General features: G+C 34.6%; 1 protein-coding gene across 7 annotated transcripts in view; it reads right to left on the bottom strand.

The window, feature by feature from the left end:
* Positions 1 to 20,165, bottom strand: part of ZCWPW2 (zinc finger CW-type and PWWP domain containing 2) — a 66,779-nt gene that overhangs the window by 17,278 nt on the left and 29,336 nt on the right. For all 7 annotated transcript variants that reach the window (XM_081160701.1, XM_081160697.1, XM_081160699.1 and 4 more), the window contains 2 exons: positions 6,890 to 7,007; positions 4,758 to 4,804 (listed from right to left, as the gene is read on the bottom strand). In XM_081160701.1, coding sequence (XP_081016827.1) covers positions 4,758 to 4,804; positions 6,890 to 7,007 — 165 coding nt within the window. The remainder of the gene's footprint in view (positions 1 to 4,757; positions 4,805 to 6,889; positions 7,008 to 20,165) is intronic.

Genomic DNA, 20,165 nt, shown 5'->3' with positions numbered 1-20,165 from the left:
CGGGTATGGCAATTACATGAGTGAATACACAGAGGAAACAAAACTCACCAAACTCTATGCTTGAGATCTGTGCATTTCACATGTTTAAATTTGACCTCAATAAAAAATTAAATTAAGGAAAATGTAAGTCAAATGAAAGCTCACTGTAGTAACTAACAGTATGGAAAATGGCAAAATGGCAATGGAATGCCTGAATGACCCATTTGGGGAACACTGGCCCAAGGAAAAGTGAATGAGGCCCACAAAGTAGAATCCAAAAGGAAACTAAATGAGTTTTGAAGTCTGAGACTCTTTCCAAGGGTTTCCTCTGCTTACTATTCTTTCTGAGATTTCTCTCTGCCTAGGGCTAGAAGCCAGCAGGAGGGATCTATTATAATATTTATCTTTGGGGAGAGATGAATATAAAGCTAAGTAAATTACAGTGTATGAATTCCATATTAGTAAGCAAGCTTATTAATTAACTCAAATATCCAGATACCTAGTCACAAAATGTAAGCAACTTATCCTGCCACTGGGCTAATGAAAATGTCCTGCTTATGATTATGAATTTTTGCAGTAATTTCAGAGAAAAATATTTTTTCATTGGAAAAAAATATAGCCTACATTCCTTATACATTAATGTATAATCAAAAGAGTGGTGATTAATTTTGCTTTTCAAAGTGTGTAAGTTAAACTCTTGGCATTAATAAAGTGTTAGGAAAAAAGATGCCCATACATACGCACATAATTTTTATATATAAGCCAAGAAATTAGAAAACAGAATGCAAAAGAGATTATTTTCCCACTAGTAATAAATTTCTGGGGTAGGCTCAATTAGAAATATGTAACATTCTACATTGAAAAACCTGAAGAAAAAGGAATAGAGAGAACAGTGGGTCCACCACCTAACTTGTGTCTTCACTCATTCTGCTTTAGTGTTTTCATCGAAGTGTTACCAGTAGCAACAGGAGAAAGGTTAAGTGAATTATAACATGTTTTGTTTTAATGAAAGAGCAGTCTTTTAAAGCATGTCACAAAAGTTCTAAAGGCCCCAAAGAAATGTTTTACCGTATAAGTATAGCAAAAGAACTACATCCATTTTAAAAGAAAAACTGAAAAAAATGTTTGCGACACATTGACAAAGTATTAATTTTGAAAGAAAGAAAGGATGACTGTAAAATGGCTATAATTGCCAAGCTAAGCCAGTCATTCCCTTAAACTAATGATGGGACTACAATTGGTATAATAATGTGGGAGAATTTTCAGTAAGGGATGTTCAGCAAATTTGCAAAATTTAAAATGTGCTTATTACTAGAAGCCTGCTTCTAGTAATTTTTCCCATAGAAATATTTACACAAAAATTTACAGAGATTTGTGTACAATGATGTTGCTGCTTTTTTATTTGTGATTTTTCAAATGGAATCAACCTAATTGTCTAGGAGATTGTTCAATAAATTAAGGCATTTCCATAAAACAAAATGCTATGTAACCACTTAAGATTTGGCAGGTCTTTGAGTTGAGAAGATGTCAACAAAATATTAAGTGAAACAGTAGAATTTAAATTCATTCCATTTATGTTAATATCATAAATATAATTATACATGCTATATTTAAACATATGCATAAAGAAATAACTGTAAAAAATGTATCAAATTAATAAAATTGGTTGAATTAATGTGATGGATCTCAGGCCATTTAAAAAAGTCTATCCTCCAAATACAATGTTATTATATTACTTTGAAAAAATAAATCATGATTAAAATGTGGGGCTTCCTTTAAAAACAAGAATCTTACATAATCTTAACTATCTAATAGAACTGGACTGCTATTACAAGTCTGAGAATTTTTAATATCCTTAAGACCTTACTTCCAATCTCTTTTTAAGGAGAAATTGGGGAGAAAAGTATTGGCATTTATCATAAAAGCGCCTACTAAAATATATTAACTACATGCTATTATAATTGCCTTTCATACTAACCTTTATAGCAGTCATACGAGGTAATTACTATTGTTCCCAGTGCAGCGATTAATTCAATGAGGTGCAGAAGTGTTACCTTTCCTAACGTCACACAACAACTAAGTAGCAGCACTAGTTCTTGAAGGCAGATCTGGCTCATTCATAAGTTTGTATTCTTTCCACCACAATTTACTGCTTCCTGAATACACACATTTTCTCTCTCTCTCTCTCTCTCCCTCCCTCTCTCTCTCTCTCTCTCTCTCACACACACACACACAACTTCAGAATCTATGGTAGGCAACACCATCAGCTATTCCTGGCATACCACTGTTTTTGTTTTGTTTTTTAATTATTTTGTATTTCTAGGCTAATTGACTCAGATGTTTACTTTGGTCTGCACAAATCTTTTGACATTCTGAAAGTACTTATTGAGCTGTTATAAATATTTTATAATTCATGGAATATTAGAGCATGATGGGACTAAGAGCAATCTAGATCTTCTCCTTCTTTTTAAAAGTAAAAAATAACTGCCCTAGCCAGTTTGGCTCAGTGGTTAGAGGGTCAGCGCGTGGAATGAAGGGTCCTGGGTTCGATTCCGGCCAAGGGCATGTACCTCAGTTGGAGGCTCTATCCCCGGCTCTGGTCAGTGTGCAAGTGGGAGGCAACCAACTAATGTGTCTCTCTCACATCAATGTTTCTCTCTCTCTCTCTCTCTTCCTTCCACTCTCTCTGAAAAACAATGAAAAAAATATCCTCAGGTGAGGATTTAAAAACAAATATTTTTAGTTAAAAAAAAAATTCAGGTGGGACTCAAAGAGATTAGTGTTACTTAGTCTCTTTCATTCAGACTGCTGCCATTGAACAGAGATGTGGTCAAGTGGGTGCACCTACACCACTCACATCTACCTTAACGGGTAGCCACACATGGGTGAAGACCAGAAGGATGGGGACTATGAGAGTAGCAGAGGCTTGCAGACAGAGCTCTGAGTAACTGCATTTCTACCCTTTATAGCTAAAAATATACTTGAAAATGTTACAATATGTTGATTAGAGAATAAGTAAATTATTCAATAATTTCAAGAACAGTATGTTTATTCCCTTTCAGCTTCTCTCTCCATCATGTCTTCTAAATTCCTTGACTTTTTGTCTAACATGTTCCCATAATATTTTGTATTATATATCATTACACAGTTATATTTGAAGTTTGTCAAGTCCAGGAGTGTATTCAAAAGTCATGCGAACTGTTGGACAGTTCTTGTTATACAGTTTATTCCATTCATTGCAAGATATCTAGTGTCCTTAACCTTTGCCCTAAAAAATACCTTGTATTCCCCCAAATTACTATATCCCAATTAATTCTCAAATTCCCAAAGCAGCTCATAGAGCAATGTCTCTCAAACTATCCATGGTAAAGGACCAGTTTCCCATCCCAATCTGTTCAAGATCTGTACTTTATAATTTTTTAAAAGTCACTAGGGGGAAAAAGTCACTAGGGAAAAAATAAAATAAAAACAAAGACAAAATACAAGTTCTATTTTGTTATTACATTCAGCAGACCAAAATTACTGTCAAACTATTATACAAATTTCTAAATGGTTACTCTCATTTGTTTGCTCTTATCTCACAGCAGACCAAAAATAAATAGTGCACAGAACAGCTCTGGTCCATGGACCACACTTTGAGTAGCACTGTCCTAGGCACAGAACCACCTTCATTGAGAATCAGTGGTAAAAATAAAGCAATATATAATAATGTTAGTTATTATTATCTTTATCATTGATTCTAAATATCCTTTAGCAGAGACTGAAATAAACAATTCCGTCCACATTAACAATCCTCTACTTCCTCATATATTCCTGCCCAAATCTTCAGACAGACACACAAGTCCTATTTCTTTTCACCACTGCCTTCCATGGTATTGCATTCCTCTCTGCAAAGGCACAGCAGCCTTATCAAGTGAAAAGTCCAAAAAGCAAAAGGATGAAATAAAATCTGATCTTAAAAGGACTCATACATATTCAGAATACAAAAATAATGTCACCTCATTGCCTGTTCATCTATGCGACAGGTTCTCGCCTACCATCCTTTTCTGTTCCCCGTTGCACTCAGCCTTCTCTGGATGCACTCTGCACTGGCCCCATCACTCACCACAGGAAATACCACAGGTATAGGCTTTCCTTTCAGTCCCAATTCTTTTTCTTAGGACGCCAATATATTATTTGTCCAGAAGAACTTAAGCATTGACTCTTTCTCTTTTTCACTAGTGTCCTTTTAAGAATATTGTCACTTGAAAACAATGTGAAGATTAATCCTATCCCAGTCATAGTTTTGACAATAAGTACAGTTAAACACCTCTCTGCAAACAATACACAGAAGGACATGTTAAATCTTAAAAATTATTTAAATACGCTAGTGACTTCATAAATTTTCAAAGAAAAGTTCTAGGTTTCAATTCATTCAAATGGCTGATGCTGTTCTCACTTAACTTTAAGGTCAAGTCCATATTAAGCTGTGAATATTAATTATTTATATTTTCCATGAGATTGCACACATTATAATAATGTAAATAAAAGCAATTGTTTTATTTAACGTAAAATTTTCTATTGTTCTAACTTCTGATAATTCTGTAACACTGATATAAATAACCATAAATATAAAATTTCTAGTGTTAATCTAAAAAAGAAAACATATAGTAAACATTCAGAAGAAAAAAATGACTATGATATTTTGTTTTTAAATATTCATTTAATTTTTTTAAAAAAACTATTAATCAAAAAGAATTTGAAGTCTGTATACTTTACATCATAAACCATGATCTTACCCTTTTCTTGGTCATGACAGCAACTCTGTCATCTGCTTTGGATTTATCTGTAAGATAATAAAGTATGGCTGCTTCAAAAAATTGCCCTATTCAAATAAATGCAGTTACATAATCAGAATTTTTCACTTTCTCATACAGTGATACGTGTTTTCAGTGGTTCTTTGATCAAAATGCTAATAAACTCAGCTTACCAGATTTCAGTAGAACAAAGTAATTCAAAAGTAATAATCGTAACATCAGGGATTTGTATACTCATTTAACAAATCTGCTCCCTTAAATCCGACTGGTTGATTCAATGTCCTTTATTTAGCATCATATATATATATATATATATATATATATATATATATATATATATATATATAAAATTTCTAGATTCTTGTCAGTTTGTGTACTCTGCAGTATATGGGACCTGGAATTAAATCCCAGCTACCGCTACTTGCACGTCTACTACATGCCAGACATGAGATAAAGACTTATATAGACATTGCTTGATTTTAATCATGATAATCTTCCAAGGTATGTAGCCCATACCCACCTTCACAGTTGAGGACACTGAGGCTTAGCTAAGTACCCTGCCTGAGGTCATGAAGTGGGGCCAAACCAATCTGACTATAAGTCCCCTAGTTTTCCAAAATTTCTGCTGCCTCTATTTGGAACCCCTAAGCTGCCTGCAGTGCCTCAGAGAAAGACTCAGCAAGAATGAGAACAAGTACCTTTTCTTGTTCTACTGCTCCTAAAACCAGAATAATTAGTAACCAAATAGAATATAGAAAATTATCTCAACATATTATTTTAATATTTGCTAAATTATGTGTGTGTGTGAGCATGTGTGTATATGTATTAGCAAAAATTATTGTTATAACCAGTGGATTTTTAAAAAAATTTCAATCTGGAATTCCATAGCTGAGTAGGTAATATGTAAATATTTATTCATAGATATGTTTTTCAAACCTTAATACCGTCATAATGAAAAATGAAAAGAGCTATGGACATTAACAATGAAGTTGAGGGTTACATTTAACATTAAAAAAAATACATCCAATAATGGCTGTACCATAATTTTTTAAGTAAATTATTATATTATGTCAAGGTATTAATGTTCTATAAAAATAAATACTTCAAATATTATTTTGGTTACATAATAGAAATGTACAGTCCATGCAAAGCCTAAAATTGTATTTGTGACAATACAGTGAATTCAACCTTTATTACTAATAACAGAGATATTATACTTAAAGCACCAGGAATAAAATTGCATTTATGATAACTGTCTCTTCTCCTGGTCTCAGAGTAAGCCACAGTGTGCTTGTCATTCTTTTTTTACTCTTTCCTAACCTACATATTTGCTTTAAAATCTAAAGTTCGGTGGCTGGGTTAATATTTAAACATTTTCTCAAATAAAATGTTTTCACATGTTTTTAAAAATATACATTAAACTTTTCCAAAGGAGAAAAAACATTACTGTGATAAAGTGAAAAGGGGCCTTGGTAAGATAGAAAGTTATGATTACTAAGTAGAAACATTTAAAAACATATTAAAGTTTATTGAAAATCAACATTTTTATATGATAATCATAAATGTTTTAGAGTTTAAAAATGTTATATCTACTATAATCTTTATGATGAATTCACTTAAAAAGCTATGTATAAATCATATTTATGATTCAAAAGACTTTCTTTGAAAATGACCTGAAATACTATATTTTTTCACCTAATTAAATTTTAAAAAATTGAAGATTATCTTTTATTTCTGCCTTGAATTTATTTAAAAATACTTTGTTCTGAAATAACACAGCATATCCAATAAAAGTTCCACCCCAGGAATATATTTTAAAGCCATGGCTTCTAATTTTGAAATAAATGCTTTGAAATACACAAGAGAACCTATGTAGATAATCTAAGAGCAAAGATGACAGACACTGATCAAAACCCCTGTATTTAAATAGTGTGTGTAGTCATTGAAAATAGTTTCAGAGAGTAAAATATATACTGTTAATCCATACAAAAATAATTTTTCAGTGGACAAAGATATAAAAAGAAGGGAGATCTTTAAATGAGCACACACATTTTGGAAAGCATGCATCTGAATACATCCTTATTTGGGGTGGCAAAAAATTGAAAATCATATACCCTGTTTTGACAGGCAGCACATTTCCAGTCTTTGCTCAGGAGAATATCCATAAGCACGGTATGCTTCTTGTAGTGCACTTATATACCACTCCTTCTTTTTATTTTCACATTTTCCTGGCTAAAGAAACACAGAAAAATAAGATTCATTTTAAATATATAATTGTGTTTTAATATCCACTTGACTTAGCTGTTGAGCTAGAACCAAATCTAATTTAAGCCTTGTACAATATATTACTTAGACTTTGATATCTGATTATTATTGTATTATTATTTTAGAATATAGCAAAGTTGTAAAAATTTTGCATGTTAACAGCCAAATGGGTCATATTCTTGATTCACTAAGATAATATTTTATTAGGATTCACATTGCACTTAGAAAGTCATAAAAATCAAGACTGCCAATTTAACAAAGTAGTCAATGTTAATATATTTTATTAGAATAATGTTGATTCTCTTTTAAGTAGTAACATAGCAATGACACTGAAGCGGCAAAAACTGAAAAGCTAAGTTTCTTATTGCAAGAAAATTAATTCACTTCACATCAGTTTTGGGGTTATGGCGGACAGCCGACATATCCATACGAGTTCCTTAAACCTTCTGTGCCTCAGTTTCTTCATCTGTAAAATGTGGATAGCTGTACATACATCAAAAGGCCTCATGAGTATTAAATGAAATAACAGATGACAGCTTGCTGGAGCAGGAAGCACTCAATAAATGTTATTCTACTTGAATACAGCACTTTTCTCTACGTGTTTATTTCATTTTGTCAAAAATGTATTTAGAAAGGCAAACAATCAAAGAATCTGTATGTTAAAAATAACTATAAAAATTACCTGGGTTTTTCTCAAATTCCACCTTATTCTTGCAGTCCCCAAATTAATATTTACTATCTGGTTCTTATTACATTTAGTATTTTCATTTATATTATTTACTACATTCTGACCTGCATCATAGTTAATTTGCATTCATGACTGTTTCCTCCCATAAAACGAAAGATCCTTGAAGACAGAGGAAATACATAATATTTCATTTTTGTATTCTCCACTGTACCCATTTGCTTAATCTCTCTGTATATTATATAAGCATTCAGAAATTGGTTCTTAAATTGCAGGTGGTCCTGAACATTGATTTATTTGGTATAAAAGCAGCAAAGCAAAATAATCAAATAAAAATCTACTTTTGTACACAGACTCTTTAAATTTCATTCACTGTTATTTCATACAAAAAGGATGAAAAGCAGAGATATACAATTCAATAAACATGAGAATATGTACACTAAATTAAGAATGTCTTAGCTAGCACCTGCAGATTTAAAACATTTCTGCAACTCAAATGCTGTAAGAATGCTAAGAAATTAAAGGCAGAGAAAAATCACCAAAAAGCTGATAGCATTAAACAACTAAAGTTAAAGGAATTTCTTGAGAAAAATCAATGCTAAAGTAAACTTGGGTGAGTCTGGGTGACTGAAGAGCTTTTTGGAAAACCTGTGTCTGAGTGTCTTTAAGAATTTATCAGTAAGTATGTGCCACCTAGTGGTAATACAATTAAACATCTTCTAAGAAGCAGTAAGTTAAGACTAAAAAAATTTTGAATTCCAGAATTAGGCTCTGCTATGCATTGCATTTTTTTATGAGTTTGGTTTTTAATTGAAGAAGTAATAGTTGCACATTCTAAAAATAAAGAAGGCACTCATTATTTACAGCTTCGGTCTTCCAGCAATACTGTATGCATCTATAAGCACATACATCATCTATATTTTTAAGGAAAGCTATGAACATTTATATATTCTTCGAATTTTTTTGATGTCTTGCAAATTGCTTCATTTATTTATTGATTCAACATATTCCAGACTCTCTGGATCCATCGTTGAAGAAAACAGATAAAGCTTACATTCTAGTCAGTGAAACAGACACTCTCCGATAAGCATAATAAATAAGTAAAGGCTACAGCATGCTAAAAGAGGTTATAAGTACTGTGTAATAAATAAAATGTAAGACAATAAAGTAGTCAGAGTAAATCTCATTGGAAAGATGGCATTTCAGTAAAGACCTGAATGAGATCAGGGAGTTAGCCATGTAGATATCCAAGGAAAGAGCATTCTAGGTAAAGAAAAATGCTCTAACATAAGAGAATAAGTGTGTATTCAAGAAGTATCGAAGAAGTCCAAGTGGCTGAGGCTGAAAGAGGAAGAGGGTAATAGGGGATGATGTCAGAAAAGGAACAGTCGCCAGATGCTGGAGGTCCTTTCAGGCTGCTGCAGGGATTTTGGCTTTTACTCAGAGTGCAATGGGAGCCATAGCAGAGTTCTGAGTACCATTTTATTTTTTATTTTATTTTATTTTTTTTAAATATATCTTTATTGATTTCAGAGAGCGGAAAGGAGAAGGAGAGGGAGAGACAGAAACATCAATGATGAGAGAGTCATTGATTGGACCCGCAATCCGGGCATGTGCCCTGACCGGGAATCGAACCCCGATCGCCTGGATCCTAGGTTGACACTCAACTGCTGAGCCACGCCCGGCCGGGCAGGAGTACCATTTTATTATGGAGTACCTTGTGGGTTTTTGGAGAATGTTTTCTCCCAACTAGAATTAGCTCCCTTGACAGGGGTCTTTCTTCTAGCTGGTTGCTTTCAACCCCCAACCCATTATCTGCATCTTTCTGCTTAGACTGCAGCAGAAAGGAAGCAGTCTTGGGTGGGGACCCTTCTAAAATGACCCCACTCTTTCTCTCACGTTGCCTGCATCATTGCTCCCAAAAACTGGGAATGCTGGCCATTTCTGGTGCCTCTAGCTCTCATCACCCGCCACCAGATCTGATAACTGGCAACTCTCACTCTGTACATTTCTCACGGGGAAGTTGGACACCAGTATGTTGTATTGCTCAAGTTCCAGAACAAACACATAGAGCTCTCAAAACACCACTAGTACAGGAAAATGACCATCCTTCCTCCCAAGATAAGAAAGGAGAAAGGAAGATGCCACAGTATACCATCATTTTCTCCAAAGAAATTTCTGTATGTTCAACCTCAACCCTTTTACATTCTTATATAAATTGGGCCAAGCCAGTTTGGGCACCTCCTTTGTAAGTCCTACATACATAGTCTTGTACCTCAGTTTGCAATGTGAAAATAATTATTTTTGTCCTTAGCTTTTGTAGTTTTAAAAACCTATGCCTTTCACTAAAGCCTGAACATATCTAATAAATTTAGAACTTCTATCTTATCTCCCACCCCAAAACAAAATAAAACACAGACAAGTTTTTAAATATACTTGTTTAAGAAGGAAATTTTCAAGGTAGCTCTTTAGCTAATTTTTTTTTTTTCTTTAGCAAATTTTCAAGGAGCTAAAAGCTTATAAAGTCAAGATTAAGATCAGTGACTTCAGATTAAACTATAGAAAGAACTGGGCACCTTCAAATTCCAGTAAATTCTCTGATCCCAAGAGGGAATATCAAGCCCTTCATTATTTTATATTACTTTGGCAACCTGAGTTTTTTTAATCAGTTTCATTAAATTTGGGATAGAGGGGGAAAATAAGCAACCATTATAGGAAAAGAAGTTAAATATATAGTGTAAAAGTTTGTGTGAATTTATGAAAGTAAATAATTTTTAACAGATGTATTCTTGATAGATGGATAAGCAAGCAAATATGTGGAGTAAGCATTAGGTTTGAGACCAAACAAATGGTTAGAAAGTGAAAGATAGCACCTATGTCTGAGCAAATTCTTGGCTGTGTCCAAAACGGAAAAGTTTGCAAACTACTGTCCTATGTGATCTTATTTCAATCAACTGTTACTGCCTGACAGAGGCCTTCATATCATTTTCACATTTCCCAGGGTTTGAGAAAGAAGTTGAGTGACACTTCTCAGTGACTTTTGACTCACTGAGTAAGGTCAGTGTTATCACCACACACTCATATGGAGTGGCCAATGCAAGGAAAAGAATACACATGTGCTTGTCCACCCAGTAAGGCCAGTGGTGGGAAATCTGCAACCTGGCAGAAATTCATGCCTTCTGTTGCTTTGTATTTTAAGATTGCTTCTCTACGTGAGGATGAATCAAGACATAATAGCCTGGAGCTGTAGCAGGATAACTTCTACTCTGCAAATTTGAATGTATACACAGTATCACAGTATCTTCTTTTTGCTATGTTGAATGAGAAAGCCCTAATCCAACAAGGATGATTGATCTTACAAGGATGATTGATTTTAGTCATTTCAGGGCCATCCCTTAGTTCACAGAAATTGGGGGGAAAATATGGTGACAAGTGAGGGCAGATCATTACTTTCCAATCTATGATGGTTACATGAATAACCTCTTTGTTCAAGTCGCTTGAAGTCAGGTGGTCTGACAGCTTCTTTGCCACGCCTGGACAAAAGAATCTTTTCAGGGGCTGGGAACCTTGGGTATGGGTTCCGTCTTCCTGAGCACACTGCTCTGCTACCTTTCTTTGAGGTCCTGCACTGCCCAGGGCACTGACAGACTTTTATCCTCTTGCAAGCCTGACAGAATCTCCTCTCTGCCCTGCTGCTCCTGCCTGTCCCTTTCAGAGGCACTGGCCTCGCCGTTCCCAGTCCACCCTTCCCATCCTCAAGGAACTCAAGCTCTACTCTCCCGATATGGGAACACTAGGGGCCTGACTACTTCCTGGAATAAGTGAGAGGAAAAAAACAATAAAAACAAATTGTTATTAACCAACCACTGGTATTTGATTGGTAGGAAAACATTTCCTAGCTAAGGGACTTTGAAGATTAAAATAATAGGCAGATGGTGGTCTTTCCACCTCTTGGCACCCTACTCCCTCCCTCTACTCTACCTATTGCTCTTCCTTAATTTTCCCCATAGCACTCAGCAACAACTAACATACCATATCTTTATTTATTTGTTTACTATGTCTTATCCCACTAATTTAAGTCTCATAGGGCATTTCAATTTTGTCTGTTTTGTTCACATCTGAGCCTAGAAGAGTCACAGATAGCTCAGTAAATATTTATTGAATATTATAAATATGCTTTTTTTTTTTTCAGGGTGGCATGGGTAAAAAAACCCAGCCAGGAAACTGGTGATGAAAGTGAAAAGTTACACCCTTGGATGGGTGGCTCAATTGGTTGGAGTGTCGTCCCACACAACAAAAGGTTATGGGTTCAATTCCTGGTCAGGGCACATATCTAGGTTGATGGTTTGATCCCTGGTCAGAGTGAGTATGGGAGGCAACCAATCTATGCTTCTCTCTCACATCAATGTTTCTCTCTCTCTCTCAAATCAATAAAAAACATATCCTGGATTGAGGAATAAAAATTTTTAAAAAAAAGTGAAAGCTACATTTTAATCCTGAATTATGTGATTATCTCTAGAAAGCTAAAAGAAAAATTTATAAACATGATGACTACCTGGCATTATGATATGGTGATATTACTCCTAAAATAATATGGGCCTTCCTTTTGTGTACAGAATTCAGATCTGTAAAGTGTTTCATGGGCCATTGATTTATCCTATTATATTAGGAGCTTTAAAAAAAAGTATATCTAACTTCAAGTACTTTAAATGGTATGTAAAAAGCAGTACCTTATCTTAAAACTACAGTAATTCAATCAAATGCTTCTTTATCTGCCCTATTTGGGGATAGTAGAGCCTCACTACAATCCTGGAGGCACAATGATAGCATCTACAATCCAAAATTGTCAATTCAAATTTTGATTATATCAATACTAAAGTTAAATGCAAAATAAGTACTTACAATTTAGGAAAATTTTTTTTAGACACAATGTTGAGCATACGATAAAAATCTGGAAAACCAGAATCGTAAGTACTTAGCCTGCTTTATTGGCTTCATAAATTCACTGAAATGACTTCAAATATTGACCATTACTTTAAGTTATTTCTTACATAATATGCCTCTTAAAATATGGGAATATAAGTCACAGATTTGATAATCTAAAGAAATATAAAATAATTTTCCTTTGGAATGCACCCCCACTAAATGAGCATCGACACTACCAAAGTACTCTGTCTGGTGATTTATGTCCATTACTGCTACTTATACATTCAAACTTGCAGTATAGCTCACTGACTAACCATGTATCGTCCTGATGCATGATTCTATTTACTATCTTGCCAAAGCTATCACTCTTCTCCTCTGTTGAGCAGATCGTTTTCGCTTAAAGCAATTCAGTAGAAAGTTAATCACAAGGATATCTTGTCTTCCTTAAATTGGATTTCTGCAACAGCAACCAGTAATCTAGACAGTGAGAGGGCTGGCTCCCTTTCCTTTGATGCAAACTAGAAGATAGTCACATCACACCTATGTGCACCACACACTCCTTGGCTTCCTAATATCTGCCACCCCTTCATCTGTCATCTTTAACATAGGTTCCCATAATCCTCAATAATCAGCACTGGATTATTTACACAGCTTACTCAAATTATTGAACACCTGAGGCAAACACTGCTTTCAAAAATGTATTTCTTACTCTAGGTTTCCTTAGACATAAATAGGGATTTTGCTTAGTCTCAGTCAGCAAGATTTTAAGGACAAAATAACTTCTGTGCCCCATCCCACACCACCCCAAGTATGAACCAGTTAACTTGACCAAAAAAAAAAAAAAAAAAGTCCTAGATCTGTTTAGTCTGATGCTTTACATCAGTCTGAGAGATAATACCAAGAATGCAATGAGTTCTAGAGGAGAAATTAGGCAGAAAAGAAAGAATAAGGAAAATTGAGAGTCAAATCTTTACAGTATGATTCCATTACTTGGCTTAAAATACTGGGATTTTGTGTATGAATTCTATATAAAAATTACCAATACAGGAACTAAGCATTCCCTGCAACACTGGGGAGTGAGAGGAAAAGTAGGAAGTCAAGCAGTTTATGATAAAATAACCTCAATGGAAAAATCAGAAAAATCAAAGGCTACATGGTAAGCTCTTTGTTAAAACCTATACTTTAATATATATTTACAAAACATTTTAAATATCTAAGCTCTTAAAAAAGTCAGAATTGGCCTAAAGGATTTTAAGCAACAATAAACAAGGATATTAAGACCTGAACCTAAAAGAAAGTTAATATACTTGGCTGCTATCTTCTACTCTACATTTCCTTGTTTTTCATGGAATATGTGTTCATGAGAAAACAATGGCTGTATTTATTTCAGACCAATGTTCAGATTGGTGGAAGATCTAGGAGGAACGGGTGGTTGAATAGGTGACACAGAATCAGCACATCTTCTGTGAGATAAACAAAATGGCAAGGAAGTGGTAATTCTGAAATTTATTTTCGAAGTTATTTTAATAAAAATTGTTTAGGACTTAGGGATAATGGATTTTGCCTGAGTCATGGGCTGGTCTTGCCCCTTGGCTAGAAGATACTTAAAAACAAAACAAACAAAACAAAGCAAAAAATGGTGGGGGAATTAAAGAAAATAAAATGAAAAAGAAGTTTATATATCAATTGTAGGTGCATACGATTACGAGTTTCGCACTTCACCATTTCCCAATGGAAGAATGTACCAAAAAGTTACCCTATAAACTCTTACTTTGTTAAGAACCCCAATAGAAAAGGCTCATTATAAGGCAGCCTTACTCATAAGGTGTATGACTCTGAAGGTAATTTAATGACTCTTGTATTTTGGCTTAAAAACAATGATCTGACTCTGGTTTCTTTAACAGAAAATAAGCACTTCCAGAAAATCAAGAAAGCTATATATTGGAATTTCTTAGAAAAGACTACTGAAGAGTCAATATGAAAAACCTGGTTGATACTTAATGCATTTTTCATGCATTTGACAATGTGAAAGGTAGCCACCTGTTCCATCCTTTGTAAAAAGAATAAAGTTGGTGATATTATTTGGATTTGGACTTTTCACTTCACTTCAAGTTCACAGTTATCTAAATTCACAAGAGATGAAGGTGGGAGATGACAGAGGTGAATTCAAGAATTTATTTGAAACAGCGAAGTCAGCATATAAAATGTGAGTGAATCAAAATGCAGAATAGAGATAGGGAAAGAAGCTGGTTTCATTCAGTTGCAAAGAACATGAAAGATAATCTCTCTTACCGTCCTTCCAAATTCCATCAAACAAATCCGAAGTATTCTTAAGGCACTGCTGATACTGAGGACTATTCACTCACCAAGAAGTCAGACTAAGAAGGCTCTAAATTATCTCCTCTTTCAAAGGTTCTTAGCTCTTCTGTTCACCTTAAACTAGAAAAGCGGTGCAGCAATGGACTCTTTCCACCATGCACCGAAGAATCCAGTATAAGATAGATGATCGACTCGGTCTATTTCACTCAATTTCTGGGAGCATCATGTTGGTTGATTTTTTTAAAAACCACTAAAATCATGTCATTTACACATATGATCTTAATCAAAAGAAAAAATATTATTCTCCACCTTATTTGTTCTTGTATTTCTTGGTGCTCACTCCTACAGATATTGGTTGCTAAGGGAAAAAATTTAATTCTTTAACTGTATATTTCACTTGTATTTCTAATGAATAACATCAACTACTGTTTATTAAGAGCCTACTGTATGACAAGCACTGTGCTAAATGCTTTACATGTATTATCTCAGTTAACCCCTACAACTTTATGAAGCCAGTACTATTATCTGCTCCATTTTAATGAGCAGTGTGGGATTCGCAAAGGATAAGTGACTTGCCTGAGGTCAAACATCTAGTAAATAGCATAGGCAACCTTCAAACCCAAAGAACCTGGCTCGAGAGACTGCCTTTTTAACCATTTTGACAACTTCCTTCTTTTCCTAATATAATTACTACAGAAGTTTCCTTGGCAGATTATTCACAAATAGGTCACAGTTATAGAAACATGTTCTAATTCCCTTAACCTTTCTCCAGGCCAAAAACAATGCTTAGAAAACAAGCCAACAGTCTTAACCTAATAATAGCAAGATTACAGCAAATTTTATATCAAATATGGAATTCATAGGATGAAAATTGAGAGTTCGATAGCTCTACAGATCATTTGCTTCAGGAACACGGTGCAAGAATATATATGTATTTGCAAATGTGGTTTTCCACTGAATTGCTCAATAGATTGGTATCCAGTCTCACTTCATTATCTAAGAGCAAAGAGCTGCCTGGTGATCTAGTCTATAAACAAATGTGTTAATCCTTATCACATACTACATTCTTGGAATTCGGATCCTAATGAATATTAGAATCAAAACTTGTGCTCAAGTAGATGTTACTCCAGAGACACTTGTCAAGTGACTACTGTACATGTACGTTAAAAAAGTTCTGCTTGAGCAAGTCTCCTAGAGACTGTCATCATTCAACATATCTATTAGAATTAAAAGGTGGAAATGTCCTCATTTCATAGGTGCAAATGTGGGAAACATTCAACAATAAATTAGACCACTGCTTAAGCATAAGGAAATTGGCATGGTATAGAAAGAGAAAAGAATTTAGACTTTGGAGTTAGACATCTTGATTCTAATCACTGGCCCATCGCCTAGTAGCTAATTGACCTTGGGTTAAACATGTAGCCTGACTCTCAGTGTCTAATAGTGGTGATGTTTTTCTTCATGGAGTTGCTGTGAAACTAAATATTATATGAAAAGCATCTATCCAATCATTGGCCTATGGCAGGTACTCCATATATAATTGCTATTTGTGGGCTAATTGAGTCCTCATAGCGCATGTTGACATCAGAGCCCTTTGTTGGATGATATTTACTAGACCAAATTTATATTCAATGTATGAATCAGCCGGCAATTTCTACTCAAATGTTTATCACCATACAGAAAAGAAATCAACTTATTTGATAAATTACTGTAAGATAACAAGTTGTGATACTTCTATTTACAGACTAGAGAAATGAGAGGAATGTGATTTCAGTCATTTGGCCATCTTCTGAAGAGTGCTAAAATCTCAGGAATGGTTCTTCTAAAGATACAGGTTACAAAGAACTGTGGCATTCCTGTGTTGTTATTGGTGCAACCGTTAGAATAATCCAGGGGCTTCACAAAGGCCTATAGCTTTCTCTCACTGCATATCTGTTATCTGTTGGTAGTGAGGAAGTCTTTGCTAAGAGTAGTCACGCAGGGATCCAGGCTGAGAGAGTAGCAAACCAATATTTTAAACATTATCAATCATGGTGCCCACAGGAAAAGACAGAATTCCCAAGGGTGCTGCACTGGATGTAGCCATGTGCTCAAAGAGGTGACATTCATCACTCTCACTCACAGCTCACTGGCCCTACCCCACCACAAGAGTATCAAATGTGCAATTCTACTTTGTAACAGGAAGGCTTAGACCTGGACAATTTTTGGTGAGCAGTATTAATGATTGCCCCAATTAGGAAGCAGAATTCTAGGAGTTACAGAGCTCAAGTTTAGCATTATGGCACTGTTCCCTTTTCATCTTCTTGGAAAATACAGGCAACTCTGTAACACTATGAGTAAATACCCAAACAGCACCTGGTAGCCAAAGAACTTGTTGCATGTCTACAGGTATAGCCTGCATACAGTAGTAAGCAGACTACTAAAATACATAGAAAAAAATCCATTCATATCATGGACCAACAAATCTAAACTTTACCATAGGAGCACCATAGAATTAGGGGTGAACTACCTGCTTTTTCTTGGCAATATAAAGAACTAGAAAAGTGTAGGCCAAGCAATTATTGGTTGGAGTACATGCTTTATATCCAAGAAAAATGATAATGACTCTATATAACCTATAAGATAGATGATCACTTTAAACAAACTATAAATATTTAAGTTCAAATTACACATCAGTTTCATCAGCAATATCTATGAATTATGTATAATGTTAAAAGACAAGAATGACCTTAAAGTTGTGTTCAATGAAACTGATTACTATTGGGTCAGACATGTGAATCTATGACAATAAGCATAATTTTCAGGCAAATTAAAATGAAAGATTAACAAAAGAAGCAGAAGAAACGTAACAGGAAACAGAAAACTACAACCAAAGTTATACAGAAATAAAACCAGTAAAACTCTGATGCTTCAAGTTGAGAAAACTTAGCAGTTCGTTCTCTCTCTCTCTCTCTTTCCCCCCGCCCCCCCTGAGCTGCACATTAGATGCACCTGAAGAACTTAAAATGCTGAGGCCTAGCCCTACTCCAAGAGATTCTGATGTAATTGATCCAGTAGACTGGAGCCCAGGCATTGCTGTGTTTGTGTGGTGGTGTTGTTGTTACTGTTTTGTAAAGTTCTCTAATGTACTCCAGGCTGAAATGGTAAACTAAGTCACATACTAGTCTATCAAGCTAAAAAACAAACTTGCAAATAATGAGTTCTGCAGACATGTACCTACTAAATACAAAAGAAATATTTGTGCCAATGGGGAAAGAATTTTATTCTATGTACTGGCTCTTAAAAAAAAATAGCCATCCAGTACATGGTCATGTCTATTTTATTTGAGTAATTATCAGAGTGATATATATTTTAAATACAGACTTTTAAAAATGAAAGTTTCACCCAGCCGGGTGTGGCTCAGTGGTTGAGCATCGACCTAGGATCCAGGCGATTGGGGTTCAATTCCCAGTCAGGGCACGTGCCCAGGTTGCGGGCTTGACTCCCAGGCCAGGGCGTGCAGGAGGCAGCCATCAATGACTCTCTCATCATTGATGTTTCTATCTCTCCCTCTCCTTTCCTCTCTCTGAAATCAATAAAAGATATATTTTTTAAAAAGGAAGGATTCTAAAAAAAAAAAAAAAAAAAAAGAATCAAAGTTTCTTTAAAAGGAGGGGGAACTTCAGCTTTCTTTAAGCTACTGATTTTTATTAATGAAAAAATTATGTATGACTAAACCAATATAAATTGCAAATATGCAACCTAATATTGCCTTCAACTATTTTCTAAAGTATATCACAGTGTATCTATGAGTAGATTTATTTACTGGAGAAAACCCTATCATCTGTATGAATGAACAATAAGAGTTCTTTTTCACTTTCAACAATAAAATTACTAATTCAGTGGTCCTATTAACACATCAACCAGGGGGAATTATTTTTAAAAACTAGAGCACCTGACTAGTTGGGAAAGTGGGAGAAGGAAGAGCAAGAAACACTTTATTTTCTTCTGCTCTCACACTTTCATTAATTTAAGCAGCCCTTAATTCCTGGTCTTTGTAAGAATTTCTAAGTTTGCTTTAACACTTTCATAAGGTTAAAAACTTATGGCTACTGATTTTTATGTTTGGCTTTGCTTTGCATCAGATTTTTATGCTCACTGACACCAGACTACTCAAATTCATCATGATACGACTCAAATCCTACAAGTACTACTAGTTCTGACAATTTTATAATATGCTTTGATTTTTTTACTTATATTTAAATATATACTTTATTAAGAATTCCCCACTCTTGACCACATTGTCAAATATCTAAGGTCCTAAGGTCTGCTTCATGAGAAGCTAGGTTTCCCCATCCTTTAGAAAAGGGGAGGGGGCGCAGAAGGGAGAATACTCCTTCCTGTCTCCCGTGGCTGTCAGCAGAAGTACCCAGGCACACATCCAAGAAGTCAGAGCCCAGAAGGTGCTCACATTAAGATGACTGGCTCACAACTACCATGGCGATGTTATTCCACACTTAGATAAAACAGCCTTTCCAGCTGCTTTCAAGCTGAAAGGAACAAAGATACTGTTTATGCCAAAGGCAGAATAGAAGTCCATTTTAAAGTATCTCAAATCACAAGTTTACTTATACTATGGATTAAATGGCATGCCTTAAATGTAAATACACTCATATGTATATTTGAATATATGAACTTCTCACTATAAGATAGAAACCATCCAAATTGAGTAAAAGGAGTCCACATTTCTGACATCTACTTTTCAGTCAGATTTCTAATGAAAGCATGATTTGCAGATGAAAAGTCTTAATATTAGAATACAGACACAGATAGGTGAGTTAATTTATAATGATCAAACCAAACTCATGGAAGAAGGTCCAGTTTACCTATTCTCATCAACCTGAGAATCCACTCTATTCATTAATTGCAGTGTGTGATTTAAGGTTTAAAAAGAATCAAAAAGGTACTGAAGGAGTTAGTATAATGAAATATTCTGTTTGAAATATGAAAATCTGGTTGCATTCCATAATTAATTTTCCCTGTGAGTTAGGGCTACAATGTAGAGTCTTCTCAAGAGAATTGAAAAATTACCAAATGATAATCTTAAAATTATTTCAAAAGGCAATTATATGAAATCCTCAGTTGATTTATACTATATTGCTACTAGAAAAATAAAATTTAAAAGTACCCCATAATTATTTTTATATCCATACTTC

This window comes from Miniopterus schreibersii (assembly GCF_964146895.1).
Source record: "Miniopterus schreibersii genome assembly, chromosome: 15".
Taxonomy (NCBI): domain Eukaryota; kingdom Metazoa; phylum Chordata; class Mammalia; order Chiroptera; family Miniopteridae; genus Miniopterus; species Miniopterus schreibersii.
The sequence above is the reverse complement of the archived record's forward strand: the minus strand, read 5'-3'. Positions and strand labels throughout refer to the sequence as shown.